Raw genomic sequence first — 27,525 nt, forward strand, 5'->3', positions numbered from 1 at the left:
TCGCTATACTGTTCCAACAATATTTACAGTTCATATCACTATACTGTTCGAGAAAAAAAAAAAGAGAAAAAATTCGAATTGGAACTTTTGAAACAAAACGGTACTTTAGATACAACACGCTATTCACTCAGGTCAGGGGATCCGTAGGCTTCACACATACAGTCGTACTTAATTTAAACTAATTTGGCCAGAAGAAAAATAACCAGCCAGTAGCACCCGCCACCAGTAAGGCTCTGTCCAGTTCTTTCAGCCGAATAACGAGATTAGTGTCAGTTTTATGACATGTCCATAGCAGCTGAGAGTTCGGAACGTGTCCAAGGGCATAACTTAGTCGCTGGCCTTGAGCAATTTCGATCCACAGCACGCTAGCATTTACACGACACGTAGCTCTATTCCGGTAAAGTAAGTACTTTAGGAAAACGAAATCAGTTTATTACATTATATGTATAAATACAGGGTTTTAAAGCACAAATGAACCAGCTGAAAGGAAGTGAATAAATTTTATCAACCTATTGACACACACACACATATATATACTTATCCCCACCGCAATGTAGGTCCTATTTCCTCAGTCACCTCCAAAACCTAGGATACATTTTAACATTCACGTTGTAGCTTGTACCCTAGGATTTTTTTTCAAAATATGCAGCGTATTTTATTTAATTTCAATGTGTTTTGTTTATGGCTTAAAATTTATGGTTATAATACACATAACTAAATACGTTGCATTCTTTAAAAATATATATTCATGTCCTTTTCTTCTTTTTGTTTTAATTTGAATTCCGCATAAAGCTACACGAGAGCTATCTGCGCTAGCCTTCCATAATTTAGTGGTCTACTACTATTTTACCTACGAATAGTGGGATTGGTGGTGACATCATAACGCCAACATGGCTGAGAGGGTGAGCATGTTTGTTGGGCCAAGGATTCGTTTTACTGGAAACGTTTTCCGATACTGCACCTCTTTAGTGCACCTGAATTACAACGTTCAACCTGTAGAAGCACTCGTTGCAAAGCGTATAACGAAAAAACACAAACTACTTAGTAAGTTTTGCATTATTTCAAATCTGCAAAAACTGAATGTATATACGTAGTTATTTTGAACTTGCCATACCTTCTCCATTGCTGTCATCCCAGCATTATTTGGAAAACTGCCCAAGAACGAAAGATGAATTGGGTTACTACCAATGAAGCAAATCTTTCAAAAGTGATATATATTTAAGTAACTTTCGAAGCTGGTGACATAAAAAAAGAGTCTACAGAGCAGTAATGAATCTCGTTTTACTTTTTTCCCAATGACGCAAAAGAACTAATCTTATATAGTATCATAAGCTCCATAAATGTCGAGCTGTTTATTACACCACGTCATTCTTAAGCCTAATTCACAACCACATTATACTCTTTATCTTCCTTCAAGTCAAGAACAGTCACAACCAGCATGGTTTTATGTAGGACAGATTATTACAAAAACCTCGATAATACTCGGCAATACAGATTATAACGAGATTTAAGGGTGCTTAATGTTAAGGGATTCCTAAGTCTTCTACACTATATCTAGAACCAAAACTGACACATTCTTGTTAACAAAAAAAAATACGGGTGTATCCCCTCTCCCCTCTGTACACATTGTCTTCTTCATTTCCCTGCCCCTCCCTCTCCGTCTCCTAGTGGCACAGCACTACCATATCTTCGGACTTACGAAATCTTTATCAGTCAACAAACATGGTTCAAGGATTCTCATCAGTGATTTCGTGGACTCGTGAATGGAATATCCCCACCCTCAGGATATCACTTCAATCAATTTTTTTAATACCTATTATACCATCTGTCGTGATGCTGAAATCCAATCTGGGTCTCATTTTATTTTTAAACACAATGATCCCACTCTTGATACTATTATTTGCTAGTTTCTGGAATTGGGAGGTTTCTTTTGAATTAATCTATCAGTAGAATAATGAACGATAGTAAAAATGCTTTATTTCTTCAAGTTCCTTTATTAACATAAAAATAGGTTTCAATGCCTGTGGTGGGCAGAGCATAGACAGCCCTCTGTGTAGCTTTGTACTTAACCCTCTTCATTCTCCTTTTCTCCTTAAGAACATTCGTTGCCCATGATTCCAGTCCAATACAGATTAAACGGTTCAGTAAAGTAATCTTGGATTGCAGATTTTGTCTCATATTTCCTTCTATGATAATATTTTACGGAGATGTGAAGAAGTAAGTACAATCGATTGTTTTCCTGTTCTTGTTTACGATTTGTAAGAAGTTACTTCAAGCTCTTCGAGTGTTCAAAATGTTTAAACTACTTGAAACGTATTATAAAAACATTTTCGACAATAAGAAATAAGAACGTCATTTCATGTCTTTAGCTAAAAACGACGAAAGACAAAATAAAGCCAAGCTTGTTTTTATCAGATGGCAAATAAAAACCTTGATGCTAATACAGAATGAAATATCAAGAGTTTGAAAGGTTTCGACTGGACTACTCTTCTTCTGTGAGAATCTCCTTAAAACATCGACTGGACTACTGCACACTTCCTCTGTGAGAATCTCCTTAAAACATCGACTGGACTACTGCACACTTCCTCTGTGAGAATCTCCTTAAAACATCGACTGGACTACTGCACACTTCCTCTGTGAGAATCTCCTTAAAACATCGACTGGACTACTGCACACTTCCTCTGTGAGAATCTCCTTAAAACATCGACTGGACTACTGCACACTTCCTCTGTGAGAATCTCCTTAAAACATCGACTGGACTATTGGACACTTCCTCTGTGAGAATCAACTTAAAACATCTCAGAGACGTGAGAGGAACCGAAGTTTCACGTCTATAATATGCCATAAGGGTTTGGGACCCTGAGATTTTACCCGAGGGTGACTCAGGGTGTCTTCGTGTTCAGGAAACCTGTTTGAAAGGATTCTAGCACTGTATCGTTATCTTTAAAGACACTGACGAGAGAAAAATGAAAAAGGGTGATAAAAATCAGTAAACCTGCCCTCCTAAGATTTTTTTGTCTTGCAGTGTCCAGCTGTTAAATTGCTTTTCAGGTCAATGACGAGGCAGGTTTCTGCCAATAAAATGTGGCCCACCCTATATTGGGATCGCCTAAAGTTGAACTCCATACGATCCAAGCGAATAAAAAAACACACACCTAGGTTTTAAGTTTTATTTGAACTGTCTCCAGCATACAAATGTTTATCTAATGAAAAATGATTAACCCTTGATTTACTTAGCTAAGTCTCCATTTACTGCTGTATTTGGTGATGGTTAGCATTGTTGCATGCGCAGACGTACGTTTTTCGGAGAAAGGAATGACTTTTGTTTGCGTTCTCCCTCGTGACACCCCAAATGGTTCTAAGATCCCATTATAAAACATTTTATGACACGTGGTTATTAGGGTATAACACTGGACTACTGGCATATATTTATTATTATTCTTCGTTTTCGATTGTATTCACAATGCGACGTAAGGCATGGCAGTCACAACCAACCATGATATCTTCATATAGGTACTACCTTTTTTGGGGGGTTCTTTTTACACGCAAGATTTTATTTTCTAAAGTTTGCTTCATGGAACCTACTTCTCTCAGAATGTTGGAAGTCTACGGACCAGTGATTAGTTTCCCCTGCCTTGAAGACTGTTCAATCAACTGTGAAAGATACATGCTAGAAAATAAATCGAAAGCACGCAGTCAGTAATACACACATTTTCGACACCTGGAAGTGAGACTACAGGTTCGACTTGTAGAAATGAGACTTCACGTTCCACTTGTAGAAATGAGACTACAGGTTCGACTTGTAGAAACGATACTTCACGTTCCACTTGTAGAAATGAGACTTCACGTTCCACTTGTAGAAACGAGACTACACGTTTCACTTGTAGAAACGAGACTACACGTTCCACTTGTAGAAATGAATTTAGTTGATTTTTTCTTCTACATTTCTACCCATATTACCAAGTACATCCACGACCTTGAATGCAGAAAGGCCTGGCACGGCCTGGTAGTTAAGACAGTGGACTCGCAATCCGGGGGTTCGAACTCCCGTCACTAAATATGGTCACCCTTTCAGTATTGGTGTGTTGTAATGTAACGATCAATTCTACTATTCGTTGGTACAATAGTAATCCAAGAGTTGGCAGTGAGTAGTGCTGACAAGCTGCCTTCCCTCTAGTTTATCACTGCTGTTAAGATCCGTAGCAGTTACTAACCTGGAGCTCATAGAGAGACAGATGAATAATTCAGGTGTGAAATAGTTACTAAAGTTGAGCTCAGAAATGTTTCTGTAAATACCTACAGAAAAGCAAATACCTTTTCATTTTAATATATTGTCTTTCCTTTACTTGTAACCCTGAAAAACATATCTACTTTAGAACTTTATTAATTAAAAGTTTATAATATAAAACTGTTAAGTTTTAGTCGTTCACAAAGTCTTAAAAGAAGACACTTAAAATTCGTGGCAAAAAACATGAAATGGTCCATTTCCAAACATTTTATTACGAAATACAACAATTATAAACCTAAAACACGCCTGTTTCCTCGCAACAAGAAGAACGAACTGCTGCTGAGCATCCAGTTTGAAATCAAGCAATCTAAAGATATCTACAAAATACAATTCCACACCACTAGCTGAGCTAAGGTCTTTAAAATACTGACAGCTCATTTCTTTAAAATATGTAATGGAAGTATATTTACATTTATGTAGACGGATTCATAGTTCCTCCTGTTCATTGTTACCTTGAAGTTTACGCTCAGCTCGTGTGGGGCTAGGTCTCGTGCAAATGTTACACCCGTCTCTATAAAGGTATTCTTCATATAGTTGGTATTCCTCCCGCCCCCAGACACTCACGATATGAAAGTTTTGAACACGAGGTACGTAATGACAGGGTGTATGAATGGTGAAGAAACCAGACTTGTCCACACCACCATGGATCTAATCATATTAGCTTAAATCATTGTACTTTACTGATAGCATGGTCCGTGAAATGATGGTAATTTATGCTGCATCAAGTATAGGTCGGAAATGTGGGCGTTAAAAGAACTGGAATCCATGGTTCCTCACTCTCAATATAACAACAAAACAGCTGATTTCTAGTCTTCTGACGAACGTAATCTAACGTTGAACAGTGTTCTGGTTTTATATGTTTTTATATATTCCAGAGTAATCCAACAGAAGTTTAATAACAGATATCCTACAACATCCATGGGAACATTATATTTCGTTTTTATATTACCCTTCTTTGTTCTTATATAATCCACCACGAGTTTAATAGCAGATATCCATGGGTACGATATATTGACTGTAAACCGTGAGAGAAACGTTAAATAACTTTTATATAAAGTTGTGTACGTACTTACAAAGCATTTTAATACTTTGGGCTTGCAAATACCTCCGGTTTACAATCACAACAAAAATAAAAGGTCGTGTTATAGATTTAGCCACCCCGTCTTTGTTCAATATACAGCCACATGACTTACATTGGGTTCATTGAACACTTCAATAGTGACTAATAGTTTTAATTTAATAGTCTTTTATCTAGTTGAGATTTGTGTAAAGTTTGAAAAATCCTGTTTAAACAAGACAGACACCGACTTATACAGCTACTTCAATATGAACTGTACCAACAATATAGTACTCATGATAACATCAGCCACTGGCACCAACAATAAAGTATACTAACATGTATTTCAACAATATAATACTGAAATAAACGTCAGTCATTGGCATCAACAATACAGTATTTTCACTAATGTATTTAACAAACACGAAATCTAAAAGTTTCTCCATTGTGTGTTGGGGATTTTTACTCTCTTGACATAATAATATGTAATTACTTTGAAGTTAATAACTGTAAACGTTTTGTTCTTTCTTTATCGATGAACTTGTAAGACTGAAGAGCGTGTGAGATCGTCTAGTTGGTTGAATGAACAATATATTAAATAATTGCTTCTCACTAAATGCACGTGAATGACGATCTGGTAACTGACACTATAGTGCGTGAAAACCAGAACCAGAGATTGCCGATGTCTACAAATTGAAGGGAACTGTAATTGTAAATCGTGCCTTTTTTTTTGTTTCTAACTGAAAATCCGATTAACAAACTGTTTGATGCAGTTTCATTATTAAACGCGCCCTGGCAACAAAAATGTGTATATTTTCTTAATTTTATATTTAAAATGTGTAATTTCGTCAAACTTAAAAGTCAACACCTATCATAACCTAGGATTACCCCACAAGCTTTAATTTGTTTTTAGATAGTAAAATACGACAGTCAATTGATTAAATTAACAAAATTATAACTAAAATTACATCATTACTCTAAACAACACACAGACAAATAACAAGAGTTATTACTGATCAGTCCTAGCATTTCTTACAACCATATTAAGTTATAGTTAAGCACTATTCATTAATCGTTAAAACAATATATATATAGAAATTCTACGACTCTTGTCCATAGATAAAGTACATTTTTAATCTAAAAATTACACAGTTTTGAACGTTCTATTTACAAATTTTATCTATGCGGGAAATCCTATTCCTTTAAAATCATCTGCCACAAAGCACGTGAACGCTAAAAGACAATGTTATGTGGAATGAAAGTCTGCACGGCTACATAAAAAAGTTTGTTTGTTTGTGTGTAAAGCAGACTAAATAAGCTCAGAGGTCAAATATTGTGTTGTCAGTGTTAAATGATTACCTGTTAATAGGTGAATGTTATAAAGTATAAAGTTAGAGAGTACGAAACATAAACAGATGACTCAATAAAACCGGAAACTAATTTCGGCTAGAGACTACGTTAAAAGGTAAAAATATATAATTGAAATTATAAACACGTAAAACTTCGTAATGTGTACAGTTCAACAAAGAAATCATACGAGATTTTAAAAAACAAACAAAATACGATCAAAAAGGAAAATGAAATATTTACGTTTAACAGCCGAACTGAACTTGGCGTTCGATGTTTTTATACAGCACATTCATGTACACTACCAACAGATACTAAAAGTATCTGTCTGAGATATGTTATTTTGCAGTAGATTGTTCTTGAGTAATAAATAACATATACATTTGTACATAAGTAGCACATATATGAAGAAACTAAATTATGATTTTACTACAAATATTAATAAATCTACAAGTTGATAATATATTTTCCGTCCGTCCATAATCGTGAAATAGGGAACAACATAATAAAACTGCCTACCTGCTTTCTTGGCTGCGTACATGTTGGCTTCCTCTTGAGCTTTCGTTATATTCTTTTTGTAGCGTATCCGTTTGTTACCAAACCAATTAGAAATCTTTAGAGGTAGAAAAACAAACCATTATAATCAGTGTAAAATTATTATGATCATAAGAAGTCTACATATCATATCATATAGAATTGTCAACTGTGTTTTGTCGATGATATAGTTAGGAAACAAAATAATTGTTTCTGTTATGAATGTAACTTGCAATCCAATCATTAGGTCTACTGTTCCAAGACTAGTTTTAGAATACTACAACTTTAAACAGGTCATGAGAAAGATTTTTTAACGATTCGACAAACATTTCCACGAAATGCATGGAAGTTATTGTTCTTAAAGAAGTAATCAATACACCTAAAACACTGTCACTATTGTACAATAATACATCCAAAACAGTCATACATCAATACATTCAACATACTGTTACCATTACACACCAAAACATTTTATGAATATTTAATTGTTACAACAGTATACTCAGTAAAACTCAGTTATTACTCATGATATACTATCACTATTATACACCAATACATCTGAAAACCTAAAATAATGTTACCACCAACACATCGAGTAGAGACTCGATTATTAAGGATACCGGTTTCTATTTAAATAAAAGGTTCAAAGTCAATTTTTTCCAATCTGTCTTTCATAACATTATATTATGACAGACAGAAATAATAGTTTTATAATTTACTGTTGTGAACCTTACATTTGCTATCTCTGACTGAGACATATTTATGTATACTTTATTACTATATGGGAATTTTTAATGCTGAACAACCCCCCCCCCCCCGATGTAATTAATGTCCTCGACTTTGATGAAATACATTTGATGACGTTAATATAAAATCTCTATCTACGTATGTGTCAAATATTTAGCTCGGTAGCTGTGCTGTAGAACTAAGTTGTTTAGTAACTTGGTAAGTAATTAATAACTTACGCATAAAAGTTTAGAATTACCTTTCAGTATCTGGTCTCTGATTCAAAATGGTCTGATTAAACTTACGCAGGTGAAAACAAAGTGTGTAACTTGCCTACTAATTACCTTTTGAGTGCTTTTCTTATGTTTGTTTGTTTCTTATAGCATAGCCACATCGGGCTATCTACTGTATCCACCGAGAGGAATCGAACTCTTGATTTTAGCGTTGTAAATCCACAGACTTAACACTGTCCTAGCGGGGGGACGCTTTTATTATGACAAATGGTACTACACTGTACGTTGGAAATTGGTTTGGTTTGAACTTCGCACAAAGCTACACAAGGGCTATCTGCGTTAGCCATCCCTAATTTAGCAGTGTAAGACTAGAGGGAAAGCAACTAGTCATCACCATCCACCGCTAACTCTTGGGCTACTATATTGCCAACGAAGAGTGAGTGGAATTGACCGTCACATTATAACACCCCCACGGCTAAAATGGCGAGAATGTTTGGTGGGACACTCATAAGGTTCAGCTTGGTCAAGAGATTTACGTCAGTTCTAAATTCATATACTAAGCTAACGATATAAAATAACCTTTATAATCAAATTTTATAGCAACAGAAAATTAATATATATATAAATCTTACATGCCTGTTCAAAACGAGAGCAAACAATTTGCAAACAACCTAAAAACTTACAAGAGAATGCGTAACATTCTATTTCTTTATTATTTTCGTCATCATGACTGTGCGTTGCTGTTAAATCTGTTACGAATCTAAAAAACATACAGTTCTTGGACGTAGTCAACAGTTAAGATAATATAGCTTGAGTTTCTTAACGGAAAGTCTTAATCTTTTCAACTGGCTTAGCTTTACTAAGACGTTTCTGTTAATCGAGTCCTTGAAAGTTTAACATGAATCTCCTAATCAAAACCTTGAAACATTTAACAAGTTTCTTCTTGAAAACTGTTAATGTGAGCCTTCTTATCAAAGCTTGGAAACTGTTAACATGCGCCTGCTAGTCAAAGTGTGTGTGTTTTCTTATAGCAAAGCCATATCTGGATATCTGCTGAGCCCACTGAGGGAAATCGAACTCCTGATTTTAGCGTTGTAAATCCGTAGACTTACCGCTGTACTAGCGGGGGGGCCAGAGGGGCAGTGCCTCATGTCTTAGTGTATATACCGTAAGAATTCAACCACTTTTACCTACTCTAACTTTCTGGTGGTTATTATTACGAAGCAACGAATGATATCAGGTAAATAACATACAGTATTATATCATACCTCAAGGTAGCTAACCTGCTACGAATGACGGGTTACATTTCACAAAAAGAAATCATATTTGTAAGACGCCGAAACCGTAATAAACATTCACAAAGTATATTAAAATTATTGGCAGAAAACCTTAATTAGAATTTATAATGGTCAATGATACAAAAATAAGTTAGAAACTTGTCCTTAAGTTCATTTTCAACAATAACTGAATATCAGACAAATGATCTGTGTACGTGATACAATGATGGAAGTTTTTATATTTTTAGAAATATAGTTTCTTACCTTAACATTGAAAAAAACAACTATAGAGAGTAAGATATAATTAGCAATTTGAACTTTCGAAACCAATCACAAGGTTTCATTTTTACAACAACAAGTATCAGAACGTGGACAAAAATTCATTGCTGGAACGAACTCAGAAAAACCGAGATGGAACGAAACGATTACCTGCGAAATGGTAATTCCACATTTTCTAGCTAGCTCCTCTTTGGCTTCTTCACTGGGGTAAGGGTTACTTAAATGGGAGTAGAAGTATTCGTTCAATATCTCTGTTGCTTGTTTACTGAAATTCCTCCTTTTTCTCCTGTAAAAAAAAACAAACTTCAATAAGTAAATAATCATAGGTTCTCGTGATGATGAGGTACCCAACTGAAGTCAAAATAAATCACGGGACGATTGCTATGGATATTAAAACTTTTACTAATAAAGCAGAGAACAACGTTTGGACCTTCTTAGGTCATCTTCAGATTAGCAAAAAAAAACAAAAAACAAACAAACATGTTGTACAGTGTCTGAAAGATGTTATTTTAGTAGTGGTATTTTTACAACCAGAATTCTCAGCTGCTGAAGTTTTATCTTTTACACTTGAGGCAGATGCATTTAAAAATAAAAATAGTATATACGTAAAAATAAGCTAAAATTTTAGTTTGTTTTTGAATTTCGTGCATAGCTACACGAGGGCTATCTGCGCTAGCCGTCCCCAATATAGCATTGTAAGACTAAATGGAAGACAGTTAGTCATCATCCACTGCCACATCTTGGTCTACTCTTTTACCAACGAATAGTGAGATTGACCGTAACATTATAACGCTCTCACAGCTGAAAGGGCGAACACGTTTTGTGTGAAGCGGATTCGAATCTGCGATCTTCAGATTGCGAGTTCAGTGCCCTAATCACCTGGCATTTTAGTTAGTATTACAAGTCTAACTACAATAACATAAAACTACTGACATAAAATGTACATATATATATATATATTGTTTTTAATTTCACGAAATAATTAGCTTGTTGTAGCTTACAAGACGCATGGTCCTTCGCTAGTACAGCCAGAAGTCTACAGAATTACAACGCTAAAATCAGGGGTTTGATTCCTCTCGGTAGACACAGCAGATAGCCCGATGTGGCTTTGCCAAAAGAAAGAAAAAAAAAAGAAATGCATGCTGACCAATATTACATGGAAAGATTATAATTATGTTTTTGGAATCAATAAACAACAATTCCTTAAAGTTTTTTTCCTCCATTGGCTTATCCTTCTTTATAAACCTTGTACATAAAAAAATGTTATTTCTTTAAATGGGTGGTGGTGGAGTTAACTATATTCTCCAATTTATTATAAGCAGCATTTACGGATATAGCATGTTATTTTTAAGACTTAATGAAAAAAAAAGAGAACAAGAAAAGTATAAATGACAAAACTTTTTTGTAACCAAATTCAATTCAAATCACATTATAAAACATTAAGGAAGATTACATACTTATTATGACCAATCTAACTGTACTGCTGTCTAATTTTAAATATATCTCGAGAAACGGCAGGGGATGGCGTTCGAATGAAAGAATTATTCCAGAACATATATCAACGACGGCCAATCCTTTTGATCCGAAGTCATTAGTGAATTCGTACATTACAAATTTAGTAACATGCCCGAGTGCCTCCATTCGGTAAATGACTACAGTGATCGAAACCTCTCATCAGCCCTTATTTGATTGAGATACATCGTTTTCGAAATATAAACCCGTTGGCAACAAAAGATCAGGAAAGAAAGGAGGGAAAATGGGAGAAGCGGGGAAATTTTTTAACTAGAACAATCACTTTCATTATTTTGAAATTGGACTCCCATCTCTATAAAACCCAATTCAACAGAGCTTTCCATTGAAATTGTTTCGTTTTAAAAAAACAACAACAACATTTTCTATCCTTTTAGCTGACACACAAAAACCGTGTCCTAACTGAGATGCCTTTAAAAATGAACCCCCGCGGTGATAAACAGCCACTGCTTTTAGCAATTATAGACCATCCAGCGTTGTCGGATTTACTGTACAGTTCTCTGGTAAGGTTTTAAAGAAAAGCAGATGAAATGAAAAAAACACCATGCTTTTAGTCTTACATAAGCTTTCCATTTTTATTGATTAAGCTTGTTTTCCATGTGAGAAGATGAAAGCTTTCATAGAAACCACAATCTTACTTAAGTTACTTATGGACAGATCCAAAGCTTTCAGAACCTGGAGACCAGCAATAACGGGCTTTAAAGTTCCGTTGTAGATGGATACAGAATACAGCGTATTTTCTCTAGCGTGGCTTAATTAGCTCTCTGTAATAATGCACATAAATTAAAGGGAAGTTCTGGTGCACGTGAATAATGATAAATCCCCCTACCACTAGATGGATTCTTGTGTCCCGAATAGAAAATATTTTGTTGATCTTGTTGGATGGAAGGTAAGTCTTTTCCATGAACTTAAAAGATTCTTGTTTCTTTCAATCTTTCGCTAAAACTATGTTGATGTACACGTAAGATACTGGTGAAATCAAAAGATAATTTAAAGAGGGGCAAACAACAGCAATTACAAGAATTTAGAAACGCTAGAACTGATCTGATTACGAATCCACTGAAAAATATACGATGGGGATCAAAGGCAATACGAAAACCGTTGAATTTAAAGTCATGATTATTATAAAATGGAAGAATCGACCGAGAACAAATGTATTATTCTGCACTTTTCTTCACCATTATTCTGGGCGTCTCACCCATCTAACAACTGACTATCTTTATCTTATACTTCCTTATAGCCCCCCGCTAGTACAGCGGTATGTCTACTGATTCACAACGCTAAAATCAGGGGTTCGATTCCCCTCGGTGGGTTCAGCAGATAGCCCGATGTGGCTTTTCTATAAAAGAAACACACACACACATACTTCTATTTCTAACAGCTAATTCTAATCAATAAAATCCAATTAAACTGTACGTATTGTAGGTGAAAACTTCTAGAGTCTTTAAAAATAAAATAAAAAAGCGTTGTTGCCTTATAATGGATTTCAACGAAACGGAATCATCAAGCGTTGAAATATATACAGGATGTTCGGAAAGTCACTGTACACTTATATATTTATTAGAATACAAAACTGCACAGTGACTTTCCGAACACCCTGTTGTATCTGGTCAAAATCACAAGTATTTTGAATAAAGTTGTATAACTAGGACTTTAAACAATTCTATTGCCTGCTAAGAATGAGCACGTGTGCACATTCGTGTCAGTTTCACAAATTGTCATGATATCACATTGTTTTTGTTAGTATTATGAATGTTTGTGACTTTAGAGAACGTAGGTAAAAAAAAGGATTGATACAAAGTAATAAATTCATAACTCGATTTATCTGACTGTTTGTTTGTTTTTTAAATTTCGCGCAAAGCTACATGAGGGCTATCTGCACTAACCGTCCCTAATTTAGCAGTAAAAAAACTAGATGTAAGGCAGCTAGCTATCACTACTCGCCGTCAACTCTTGGACTACTCTTTTACCAACGAATAGCGGGATTGACCGCACATTATAAGGCCCCCAGGGCTGAATGGGCGAGCATGTTTGGTGCGACGGGGATCCGAACCCGCGACCCTCGGATTACGAATCGAGCGCCTCAATCACCTGGCCATGCTGGGCCTTTTATCTGACTGGTAGTATAAATTATTATTATTGGAATTAAACATTAATCTCTGTAACAAGCTTTAATCTACTTGAAGAATATTCAACGGCTGAAACAAGATGGGTGATCAGACAAAGTTCTAGTGATACCTAATATTTCTTACAAATCTCGCTTCTCACACTTCCCACCAGGGGAGTACTAACCAATAGACTTGGGTTTAAAGCATAACAATTTGATGGGCGCATCTCAGTGATAAAAATATATTAAACTATTCAAAACAAATTTTAATCAGTTTCATTGCATTTTAATGTATTGGGGTTTTGGGGTTGGAAGATAATTTTTTGGTGAATTATTCGCGAAGGGAGGGGCAGATATAAAATTAGGGTCTAAAGTACTAACTTGATACGTAACTGCCTCCCCTCCCCTTATACTACAATGAAAAAGTACATAAGACAATCAAATACTGTTGAGCTCCTCTGTGGTTGGTAACTAACTGAAACCAAAGGCAACTAACTACCTTGTAAAAAGATGTACAAACGTTATAAACTAATGTACGTAAATGAATTAGTAAAAGTAAAGACATGTCTTAACAGAAAGTGCTTTTAATGCTCTTAAAATATAAAGCAAGAACCAAAATCGAAACACTTGAGTAACCCTGGAAGCGTGCTTTGTTTTTATTACCTGGTCATTTAAATTAAACTGGAAATGTAGAGAAGCGCGGTCCTTTTAGTAAGCTATTAAATAGTTTTAATGGAAAAGATTCTTTGGAGCCTTTTCTACCACATAAGGGGCATCAAATTTGATCAAACTCATTAAATCTTATTCAGTCGGAGAAATAAGAAAAGTAAAAAAAACAACAAAAAACTTTCAAAAGTTTGGAAATGAAACATTATAAATACGGTAAAGCATAAACTGGTTTAGTATTTTTCTGTAATACAGTGTGTAAGAACAAAGGGATGTTTAGAAAATATGATTTTATCAAGTTAAAATAGTTTAATTTCTAAATTTATACTTTAAAGAATAAAGCTGACTCTAATACGGGATTTTGAGTACAATTAACTTCCATAACGACTGGAATAAGATAATTAGAAAATAGTCTATATACGAAAAGTAATGGTATTCCATCTTTTGTTCTTCCTTGTATCGAAAAATAAAATTCATGTTAACAACAAAAGAAGTACGCACAAACCTGGCATCTAAAAACCTCGACCTCAGAATCATGACTGCTTCACACGTGCTTTGTTTTAGCTGCACCTGGATAGAGTTGAACTTCCGGTGAATAATCTGAACCATCCTTTCAATCTCCTTTGATGTGATTGGTCGGTTTCGACTCTGCTCTCTGAGGAGGTTCATGACATGTGCTGTAAACTCACTACATGCCTGAATGATGCAGAATAACAAAAAAAGGACGTGTTACAAAATAGGTAATAAATTTATAAACCAGAAAACAAAAGGCCAGTCCATATTAGAATTTGTGTAACACTTATTACTAAACCTTTCATAGCAGTGCATTATAAATAAAAAACTAACTAGCTCAAACATCAACCCCCAATAAATAATTTAGCAAGTGAACAGGGTTTGATAATGGGAGAAAGAACGAAATTAGTTTGTACCCATGATCTGAATTATTACTAATTGTTCACGATATTATTAAAAATAACAAGAGTGAATCCTTATTAACAGCGGCAATTGAAATTATTTTAGGCACGAATAATTTGTTTGTTTATTTTTGAATTTCGCACAAAGCTACTCGAGGGCTATCTGCGCTAGTCGTCCCTAATTTAGCAGTGTAAGACTAGAGGGAAGGCAGCTAGTCATCACCACCCACCGCCAACTCTTGGGCTACTCTTTTACCAACGAATAGTGGGATTGGCCGAACATTATAACGCCCCCACGGCTGAAAGGGCGAGCATGTTTGGCGCGACGGGGATGCGAACCCGCGACCCTCAGATTACGAGTCGCACGCCTTAACACGCTTGGCCATGCTGGGCCTAGGCACGAATTGAGTAAATTGTATACTCGATTCGATTTTACTACTCATCAAGAATTTTACCAGTCTACCCTCAAGTTTAAATTCTTTAAGGTAGAATTAGAGTAATCTATGAGATACTGGACGTGGTTAAACACATCATCGAAATGGTTTGACCTCCTGAGTACAAAACTGTAATTATATCTCAGATTGGTCAAGAGACGACGTAAGTATAAGCTAAAAGTTTATTTAAAAAAACAACAACAACTCAGAGCCGTCCTTGGAGCCTTGGCTGAAAATTCGTTGGTTCAAACATCAGCCCTGGATGAATATTTTACAGAATAATAAAAAAAAAAAATTCAATAAATACAAACAAAATAGAACCAAATATTTGTCGTACTACGGTTTCTTACCTGACATTATTTTTAGGGTAGCATTATTGGTATTTTCAATAAAACTGACAAATAAAATAAGCGGTGTGAGTGATGTCGTTACAAACACTGTGTGCTGCTTGGAAAACACACTTAACAATGATAACATAATTCGACATTATCAACGATGGATGTTTATAAAATAATCACAGAATAATTATAAGAACCATAGAGTATCTGTGTGTATATATATATGTCTTATTTATACCATATTCACAGTCTGTGCTGCCACCATTTTAGTTAATGTGCTTAGGAAGTTCCTAATTTTATTTAATACATAGATAAATAGATATGCACGTACAATGATGTATTGAATAAGCACTTTCTTATATTATACATATAAGATTCGGTTAAATTTACCTCTGCAAAACTACAACTTTCTAATCTAGCAAACATGTTAATCTTCAGAATTATTTTAACTTGTGGTCATGAAACATTCGTTTCCTGCAACTTTCTTTAAACTAGAGGGCGTCAGACTTTGGCTTGGTTTCACAATATTACTTGCGATTATAAATCGAAAAAAACAACAACAAAAAACAAAACAGATTACAGAAGTATTGTGTATGTACGTGTGACGGACAGACTTTAGGCAAACACACTAGGAAGGATTGATGATGGCTAGTGTTTTCTTTAGATATCAGTTGAAACGTTAAAAGAAAAAATACGTTTTAGTATAACACCAACAGAATATAACATACGGATGAGTTCAATAGTCTATTTCGATCTCAAAAACCAGCCACAGTATTCCATTTCCTTAGCTTCAGAGACTTTTCACATTCCCCCTATATCTCAAAGCTTATTAACAGCTTTCTAAATCTTAGAAATTACCTACATTTTCTCAGTTTCAAAGATTTTTACCTACATTTTCCCTAAATTTCCAAGATTACCTTAATTTGAGGGTCGCGGGTTCGAATCCCCATCACACCAAACATGCTCGTCCTTTCAGCCATGGGGGCGTTATAATGTGATAGTTAATCCCACTATTCGCTGCTAAAAGAGTAGCCCAAAAGTTGGCGGTGGGTGGTGATGACTAGCTGCCTTCCCTCTAGCCTTACACTGCTAAATTAGGGAAGGCTAACACAGATAGCCCTCGTGTAGCTTTGCGCAAAATTCAAAACAAACGAAACCAAGATTATTTAATTTTACTAAATCTCCAAAATTACCTATAATTTTCCTAAATTTCATAGACCGTTTTTTTCCCATAACTTAGGCACACTTTTGCTTGGTTTCATTTTTCTTTCCAAATTTGAGATCACTGTATACGTATCTTCACCCTTCCTTACGTTCAGACTACCTAGGATCTTTTTAGTGTCAGATCATCTAAAACTTATGTTAGTAACACAGTTTATAAACCTTAGAAACACAATCTTTTATAACTAGTTGCCGGGGCTGTCTAGATTTTTAACATCACCAATGACTACCTAAATCCTTAGCACGGACATTCGTACAAGGCCTAAGAAATCTTTTTGTGGACAAGTACTAATATTCAATCTAATTTATAACGATCAGCATAACGCTCAGAATCGCTCAAACACATCTAATCTTTTCGTTTTAAACTCTAATCGGCGAAGTAACGACGAGACCCGAGGAGTTGTCCGTAGTTCGTTGTAACTGACAAGATGAGTTACGGATCATGAAAGGCCATAAAAGTCACGTAAAACCGCTTCAAGCAACTTTGTTCACTTTTACGAGCGTAGGCCTGAAACAGCGCCCTTAAACGTCGGTGTCGTTTGGCCTCTTCTAATAACATCAAACTGTCTAGAGTTTGTACAGCTTAGCACATTTATTTCCATGGTTTCTATCGAGGCCAGCCATCAAGTACCAACCTCAATTGGTGTTCAAGTGCTAACCAACGATTCTAACAACATACACGCGCTATTATTTTGTTAATTATTGGCCACTGAGAATTTACAAACATATACACGGTCGCCACGATATGATGAGGTGCACGTGCTTCTTTCTCGCCAGTTGTTAGTGTTTATACCTGATAAGCTGTACCACGTGACTTACTTGGGCTTACAGACTACTGTAAGTGTCAAAATCGGGCCTGATATGCACGTGTGCAAACTTGAGATAAAATAAACTGAGGTATATATATATATATAAGTGAGAGTCAAGAGTGTCGAAGTACACAAAGTGTTACTATAATTAAGTGGTTTTTGTTTGAAGAATTTTATATGATTATAAGCTGGAAGAAAAAAGGTTGTAAATATATATAACCACTCCAGCCAAAACCAGGATGGAAATGGCAAAAAAAGAAAAAACGAGAAATGAATGTAAAACGGAAAAAGAAAAGTTATAAATTCAAAGAACCAAAATAATTTTTTGAACTGAAAGAAAAATGAAAACGTCGTTTTCTCTCATCATTCTGGATGAATAATGTTAAATCGGTTTAGTAACCTTTTTGTTTTATCTATACTTTGTATTTTCTAAACCGTCAACATACAGTATCGCTCATTCTTTAAATGTGATACTAATTTTGACTGAAATAATCTTTGCACAGTTAGTATTGTATAATTAGAAAATATAATACGTATAAGAAGGTCTGAAATATAAGGAAAAAATTAATAAATTGTTAGAAAACACGCAACGATCTTCACAAATATACCATCAGGCATGATGTTCCATTGTATCAAAAGGCCTTGTTCGCACTGGATGTAACAGATAGAGTGTGGTTGATATATATACACTTTATATTTACTCATAAGTTCTTCGAATTGTTATGTGAAAGCTTCTAATTTGTTTAGATATTCTCGCGTGTATTCAAAACCTCCTTTTCCTATCAATGTGACCACAAGGGAGAATCTAATTTTTACTGGTGTGTGTGTGTGTGTGTTTCACAGAATAATAAATAAAGATTATAAAATATCATATAGCTTTTAATTTACAAACACTTATTTTCTATCTTACAAGGCCTGGCATGGCCAGGTGGGTTAAGGCGTTCGACGCGTAATCCGAGGGTCACGGGTTCGAATCCCCGTCGCACCAAACATGCTCGCCCTTTCAGCCATGGGGGCGTTATAATGTGACATTCAATCCCGTTATTCGTTGGTAAAAGAGTGGCCCAAGAGTTGGCGGTGGGTGGTGATAACTAGCTGCCTTCCATCTAGTCTTACACTGCTACATTAGGGACGACTAGCGCAGAAAGCCCTTGTATAGCTTTGTACGAAATTTAAAAAAAACAACAAAACAAACCATCTTACAATATTAATAAAAACACAATAATAATCCAATTATGAATCGCACCTGCTTAAACCAAAGGTCGAGGGGTAAAAGGTATTTTATTTGTACAAAAAAAAAGGAAATGGAAAGAGAGAGAAAAGTTAAATGTAAAAAAACCAAAAAAACGGTTTTGAAAACCATAATAATAAATTCCTTCATCTTCTTGGGCGTGCCCACCAACAATCGAGTTTCAACACCGGAACATTACAATCGATCGATTCTGTCTATACTTTAAAATATGTTATGAATTATTCAACTTCCACCCTCCTCACTCCTTGTGGATAGATGGTGGTAGGTAAAGAGAAACTTACACATACATAAAGCATCCATGTGAAGACACACACACACACACATACATATATATATATATATAAAGCCACGCGTGGTTAATGGCATTAAGTCGACTTAAGATTGATAACACCCATGAGAATAAGTGCTATAAGTAGCTAGGAGTCCTTCAACTAGTCCAGAGAGTGATCGTTTTTAATGAGCAAGCTGACGCACTAAGGAAAATACTTTATGATCTTGTAAGTATGTAAACTTAGAAAATGATTGTGGAATCCGTCACGGATAGCTTGAAAAGGGAAGACTGTTACAGAAAATTACCTGAGGGGAGGAAAGGGGTACGCACCGATAGTATTTCTCATAACTCATATCCTCGAAGAAACATGAGAGTGAACAGATTTAAGAATAAACAGATATACGTCACATATCGACTTCAGCTTGGATCTAATTAATGGTATTGAAGTCCTTGTGAGTGGAAGGTAGGTCATCATCTTTATAGCAATTAATACGATACGATATCGCACTTAATATCCACTTACATCCAATCTTAGTGAACATCCACTCATCCACATGGACATTGAAAGTTACACGTAAGTAATGATGGCGTTCAAGACATAAAGTAGAAAATTAACATACATCTATCAGCATGAGATGAAATTATGTTTTTTAGAAAACGAAAATATCATGCGGTAACAGCAAATGGCTTTGTGTGTGTTTTATTTAGGAGGGGATCGGTAAAATACTTGCTACTGTTATTTATTTAGGTATTTTGAAGCTTATATGAAAATCTTTTGTTGACCAGTATTAGTCGAAAAATAAACTAGTGCCTCAAGGGTATTATGTCCCTGTCCGTTATTACCGCTGTGGCCTTCGGTAATTACTAATGGTCAGAGTCATGTCCAAGGGGAGTTAAAGATAGATAAGAGCCAACACGCAGGAATTGCCCTCGAGAATTCAATTTTTCGCAGTTCTTATTGTATTGCCAAACAAGCGCTTTTTTTTTAACCCCCATAAACCCTCAGTGTTATTTCTACCTCATTGTAACGATAACCATAAAGTTTTCCAGTTTCATCGTCATTCGTGAAAAACTAAAATCTAAAAATTGTTGGATTTCTTGTTGTTGAATTTCGCACAAAACCACTCGAGAACAAATATCCACCATCCTTTCATAACTAAGAAGTGATAGACTGACTGAAAGGAAGGAAGATAGTCAACACTTGGACTTTTCTTTACGCACACAGATAAAAGTACTGACCATCACATTATAACATCCACACAGTTGAAAGGACAAACAGGTTCGATCCCGAGACCAACAGGTTAGGAATCGATTGTTTTTGCCATTAAGCCAGAATAGGCCCTCCGAAAGTATCAAATACTTCTGCAAAATATATATATATATGTATGATTTCAGTTCTTTGGCCTATAAATAGGTTCCAATTTCGGCTAGACATATATTTGAGGCTACGAAGGGTTTATTAAGGTACATTAAATCAACCTAATGCAGTTGATTAAATTTCACAATAAATGAACGTTTCGCTTTAGCAATGTTTTAACGGAAAATTATTTAACAAGTTAAGTTCGCTGGTTAAAATAAAACTCCTACATAGACCAACAACAAGCGGGATTCAAACGTTCAAGACAACTTACTGGTTACAAAGAAAACGGTTTTAAAACCAAGGATCACTGTTTACAATGACAATAGTTTGGCAACAAAAATAATAAATTCTTAGTAGCTATTACCATAAAAAAAGTTTTGACAATCTCGTTCGACTCTTGAAAAATAACAACTACAATTTTAAATTGCTTCATTGACAAGCAAGTATGCAACACTGATTCAGATTGCGTTACGTAAATTTAATCGTACAGTCTTAACTTGTTAACACAGGGGCACCGGTACAAAAAAAGAAAAAAAAAGACCGTATGCGCAGTGTATCTGGAAGGAAATGAAACGGTCGAATCCTCCCGAATGCTCCATGACTAAACAGAAACTTTTTATTTATAATTTTTGTTTTATTTTCCATTCTTTTGTCGTCTTAATTCTGATTCGAAATTTTTTCCAGGGTAAAAAAAAAAAAAAAACAGAAAGAAAGAAATTAATGCAGGTGCATAATATGTGCTAAGGGCGAGGCGCCCTTGATACATTAACTAAAAGTGTTAACATTTCCGAACCATGGGTACGGGAGTGATATTGTCTACTACAGAAGAATGTTAATCCAATACGTTGATGTTAACAGGAGTTCCTAATAAAACTTTAATGTATTGTTGCAATGGTGTTCACCTTGATGTAAATTGTTTTGTTTGTTTTTTTTTAATTTCGCGCAAAGCTACACGAGGGCTATCTGCGCTAGCCGTCCCTAATTTAGCAGTGCAAGACTAGAGGGAAGACAACTAGTCATCACCACCCACCGCCAACTCTTGGGCTACTTTTTTACCAACGAATAGTGAAGTTGACTGTCACATTATAACGCCCCCATAGCTGAAAGGACGAGCATGTTTGGTGCGACCGGGATTCGAACCCGCGACCCTCGGATTACGAGTCGAACGCCTTAACCCACCCGGCCATGCCGGGCCATCTTGATGAGAAAGGCACGTCAACAAAAGGAACGGAAATCAATAAATTTGAAATGTATCAAAATAATTTCTACGTCAAAGGAAACATTTAACGAATTTAATTTTATCAGTTTTGATGACACACATCACATGTGGCCGACAGCCACTTTTTCATCCAGTCTTTGCTGTTGGCAAAGATAAGCTGATAAGTTTATTACACTGGCTCAAACCAACACATTCCACAAAAGTGAGATATTTTGCAAAGTAAAAAACTTAGTTTAAAAGCAGCATATACGTAAACGACCAGAAATATTTGATTTGGTTTCTGTTAAGTGCAAAGCTATCTGTGTTCTGACAACCACGAGCATCGAAAGTGGGGGATATTCCGATAGACACTGTTACGTGCTTTAATGTTTGTTTTTTCCCTTTTTCTGGCTAGGTGATTAAGGCACTCAATTCACAATCTGAGGGTTGCGGGTTCGAATCCCCATTGCACCAAATATGCTCGCCATTTCAGCCGTGGGGGCGTTATACTGTGACGTTCAATCCCCTTATTCGTTGGTAAAAGAGTAGCCCAAGAGTTGGCGGTGGGTGGTGATGACTAGCTGCCTTCCCTTCAGTGTTACACTGCGAAATTAGGGATGGCTAGCGCAGATAGCCCTCGAATAGCTTTGCGCGATATTCACACCAAACCTTTTTTTCTTCTCCTTTTGTTATTATTTCTTTCACTAATACTTTCACTGAATCCACTTCAGTTCAACATCTTGAACGTCATCACTACCAGTAGCGACAGGAAATATTTCAAACCCTAAATGTGATGTTTAATAATTATACCTGTGGAAAACTGGGCAACTTTCTTACCAAAAAAAGAAACACCTTCTAAACTCCCCATAAATTGTTACTCTATCAACAAAAAACAAACAAACAGCGCTTTAAGATTAATATTAAGTTTTCAGCCACTTAATAAAAGAACTTTCTTTTAAGGTGGAGATTACTGGGACCTATGGTTGCATTTGGAAGGCAGTCACCGAATAAATCGGGTGACTTGGGGGCTACAGGAACCTATGATGGCATTAGGAAGACAGTCGTCGAATAAATCTGATGACTGGGGGGTTACAGGAGCCTATGGTGGCATTAGAAAGACAGTCGCTGAATAAATTGGGTGACTCGAGAGAGATGCTACTATGATGGAAATATACATTATAAGTATGGCTTACTTTCTCAAACGTGTATAACACTAGCAGAAAGCTATATCAGAAAACATAACGATTTTTAAAGTAGTTGCAACGTGCGATAAGAAATAAACTTTGTTTTTAGGTAAGAGGAAACTCAACGACGGATTTTTATGTTAATCCAAATTATTATAAAATAAATAACAATCATCAGAAGAGATGGAGAACCTTCTAGTTAATAAGGTAATTAAAAGTAGTTTTAAGTTACTCCACGAGCTATTGTAGTCATGAGACAGGCAATTCTGTTTTCTTAATATGGCGAGTCAGTGCAAAGATATCATCCAATTGCAATCATTATCCACATATACATTCCTAACAAAGAACCCTCTGCCTTTTGTCATTAAATACATCTCAGTCTAATATTTACGTATGAAACTTGTATTACTATATAACTATCTCTCGCCACATACATCCTAATAAAGTGACAAAACAAATATATTATTTACTAATAATATTACTCAATCTATATGCTCAGTCTTAATTTTACGAATCAGTATAATTTTTTCAGCTGCGGCATAGCGGCTTATGGAAGGTCTCTCAGATTTGTTTTGTTTGTTCAAATACAAATTTTTAGCTCCGTCGTCGCTTGACCGATTTGAGATATAATTGCAGTTTTGGACTCAGAAAGTCAAACCCTTTCGACTGATGTATAAGACCATGCCATTGGTCTCACAGATTAATTTACTCTAATCCTGCCTAAAAGAATTTGCATTTGAGATTAGGCTACTAGAGAACCCGATGAGTGAAAAACAAAAACAAAAAAACTATTGGATATACGCGTGCTACACGTCCGGTATACGTGGCGCACAAAAATACAGCTTGAAAAGAGGAGGGGAGTAGCATTATAGATTAATTTACTCTCATTCTACCTAAAAGAATTTCACATGCAGCGACTACTGAAGATTCCCAAATTTTAATCATATGTTCTTTACAGAATTTACTGACGAATAATATATAATAATTTGTTTACGTTAACAGTAAAGTCCTGATACTGTAGCCCTCTGTGGTTTGTATTAAAAATGAAATATAAAGTTATATTTTGCACATGACAATTTCTACCACTTTGAGAGCACGTGAAACGTGTTTATATCATAAGAATTGGTTTGGTTTGTCTTGAATTTCGCACAAAGCTACTCGAGGGCTATCTGCGCTAGCCGTCCCTAATTTAGCAATGTAATACAAGAGGGAAAGCAGCTAGTCATTACCACTCACCGCCAGCTCTTGGGTTACTCTTTTACCAATGAATAATGGGATTGACAGTAACATTATGACGCCCCTACGGATAAAAGGACGAGCATGTTTTGTGTGACGGGGACTCGAACTCGCGCACTTCGGATTACGATGTTTGGTGTGACGGGGATTCAAACGCGCGACCCTTGGATTACGACACATCATTAGAACAGTGAAGAAGTTAAATTCTTAATTCAGAGAAAGGAAAGAGATTAAGGGATTAGAAACAAACTAAAAGTTCTTATTTTATGGACTTTGAAAGATAAATACACCAGCAATATGCCTGTTTTTATTTTTATTAAAAAAACAAAACACGAATTAACTCGTCCTGAAAGGTTTTGTATGAAAGTTACTTCATTCTGAAGTGAAATTGGTGCTTCATTTTTAAACAACGTAATTGCTTTTAGTTTAAACCATCTTACCTATTTACAGCGATCCGTGCAAGCATTTTGGAATATTAATATTTTTTGACGAAAAAAAAACAATCACATTTCACAACGTTTAAAATGTATAACCGTTCACAAACGGAATTAAATATTCATTTTTTTCCCCCATGTAATCAGGCACAGAACGTAACGAAGTAACAATGCTGCCAGAAAGCGGGAAGTGTCACGTTCAGTTAGAGTAGAAACAAGAAGCAACACACAAGTTTATATCTCTTAAAAATTTAACAACGAAAACCATAAGCGAAGAAAGACTGAACGCACACATACTACACATAGGAATTGAATTAGAAAAACAGAAAAATAATACGGTACTTAGTTTTACACTCTCAAAATTAGGCAAAAGAAAAAACCACAAAAATAAGATAGGTTTTTTCTCTATGAACACGAGAAATTAAGTCCTGTTACATATAAACACTCTAAAAACGTTACACAACACTTCATTATTTTGTAAACAGGTGAATAAAAACATCATAAGAAATTCAAAGTTCGCAGTTTTTTTGTTTTTTTATTACCTATACGAATCTAAAAACATTTTTGAAATACAGTCCTTAAGTATGGTTCTGTAACACGTCTATATCAACATTACAACAATTAATCAGTAAATAACGTATGGTTCTGTAACACGTCTATACCAACATTACGTCAATTAATCAGTAAATAACGTATGGTTCTGTAAGACGTCTATATCAACATTACAACGATTAGTCAGTAAATAACATATAGTTCTCTAACACGTCTATATCAATATTACAACAGTTAATCAGTAATTAACGCAAGGTTCTGTAACACGTCTATATCAACATTACAACAATTAATCAGTAAATAACGTATGGTTTTGTAAGACGTCTATATCAATATTACAACAGTTAATCAGTAATTAACGCAAGGTTCTGTAACACGTCTATATCAACATTACAAAAATTAATCAGTAAATAACGTATGGTTCTGTAAGACGTCTATATCAACATTACAACAATTAATCATTAAATAAAGTATGGTAACTGACCATTTAAAATCGTTACAGCCAGTACAAAACAACTTAAAACAATTATGGTTCAGTTAATTTTTCACATTATAAAACAAAAGTTATTCACAGCACTATTTCTTTACCTGTTCGTATTTTTCAAGCTCTTGGTGATAAATCTGTCTAATCTGAGACAGTTTCGCTCTGTAATCTGAATGTTCTATCGTTTGTTCAAGTTGACCTGGTCCACCCGAGGCCGCTGCAGAGGCATTAGTCGCTGCACTAGCGCCCCCACCTTTCTCAGGACCGGCAATTCCTTCTGCTATTAACATATTGTCTAGCCTCATCAACTGTGGATCAGGTGGTTCGTCGTCTTGTGTATTACGTAGACTTAGAACTATAAAAACAAGAGTTGTTAACGATATTAAATTAATTAAAATGAATAAAAACCCTTACCGCACTAGCATACAAAGATAGACTTGAGTTCCGTTAACAACACTTTTTAAATCATATATTCCTTCTAAAACAGCAGTTTACAATATTTTATACATGGTAATATATATATACATATATATTTCTACATCTCGTCTTATTATTTTGTATGCTCCTAAAATTAAAATGTGTGAAGAGTGTGGAAGAAATAGGGGTTCTAGTAGACGAATTTCCATCTTAACACATAAAGGCTGCAAAGCAAGTGCTCGCGACATGTTTGTCCCCTGCTGGAACAGCGACAACTCTACGGATTTGCAACGCTAAAATCAGGGGGTTCGATTCCCCTCGGTGAACACAGCAGAGAGCACGATGTTACCTTGCTATAAGAAAGCTCGACTCGTAATCTGAGGGTCGCAGGTTCGAATCACCATCACACCAAACATGCTTCTCCTTTCAGCCGTAAGAACGTTAAAATGTGACGTTCAATCCCACTATTAGTTGGTAAAAAAGTAGTTCAAGATGGGTGGTGATGACTAGCTGCCTTCCCTCTAGTCTTACACTGCTAAATTAGGACAGCTAGCGCAGATAGCCCCTGTGTAGTTTCGCGCGAAATTCAGAAAGAAACTATAAGAAAGCACACGACATATTTCACGGACGAAGGTATATAGTCCTTTTTGCAGTTATTAACTGTAAAAAAAAAAAAAAGAGTTACAGCACTGAAAATAAAATCAATAGCTTGCTATAAGTAATGAGGTAGCTACCCTAAATCCCACCCTTCAGTCAAATAAGGAAAAAAAGGCCTTTAAACTCCAGATTATTGTAAAGGCGTTCATTTTTTTAACCTGATTACAAAAATGCGTACATCCATGTAGCATGCACTATAGATTCTAAAATACATCATAATAATTTTATTAGGATATCAGGCCTTATTTAGTTCTTATTGATAATTCGTCAAGGTTGAAAAAAAAAGAACAAGAGAAGGGAAGGGGGTCGCAGAAGAACTACCGAGAAAATTAATCCACCTTGAAGGAACACAATGTCAACCATCAGTTCAAAACTGTTGTTGCTGCTGACGTAACAAATAAGTGCCACGCCCACTCTTACAAGATAACAGTAAATTAAGTGACCAGAGTTCAGAACCCTACCTAACCAATTGTCAATTACTGTATTATCTCACGTCCATTAACACCTCTCTTTCTGGACTGCCATAATCGGCGTTGCCATTCTCTGGAGTGTGTTAAATTATCAACGCCTTCGTTTGCCGGTGATATACCGTTATCACCTCTCCATAATAGTACTGACTACGTGGGCGAGAGTTAATTATTCTATTCATTTATCAACTATGCTTTTTTTTTCTCACCTTTTAATAGGAAATAACACTCATATACGTTAAGTACATATGAG

The 27,525-nt window shown here is 35.5% G+C and overlaps 1 protein-coding gene across 7 annotated transcripts in view; it reads right to left on the reverse strand.

The window, feature by feature from the left end:
* Positions 1 to 27,525, reverse strand: part of LOC143243050 (homeobox protein extradenticle-like) — a 227,750-nt gene that overhangs the window by 14,897 nt on the left and 185,328 nt on the right. For all 7 annotated transcript variants that reach the window (XM_076486761.1, XM_076486750.1, XM_076486728.1 and 4 more), the window contains 4 exons: positions 25,836 to 26,086; positions 14,550 to 14,740; positions 9,892 to 10,027; positions 7,212 to 7,305 (listed from right to left, as the gene is read on the reverse strand). In XM_076486761.1, the coding sequence (XP_076342876.1) occupies positions 7,212 to 7,305; positions 9,892 to 10,027; positions 14,550 to 14,740; positions 25,836 to 26,086 (672 nt within the window). The remainder of the gene's footprint in view (positions 1 to 7,211; positions 7,306 to 9,891; positions 10,028 to 14,549; positions 14,741 to 25,835; positions 26,087 to 27,525) is intronic.

This window comes from Tachypleus tridentatus, chromosome 2 (assembly GCF_004210375.1).
Source record: "Tachypleus tridentatus isolate NWPU-2018 chromosome 2, ASM421037v1, whole genome shotgun sequence".
NCBI classification, from domain to species: Eukaryota; Metazoa; Arthropoda; class Merostomata; order Xiphosura; family Limulidae; genus Tachypleus; species Tachypleus tridentatus.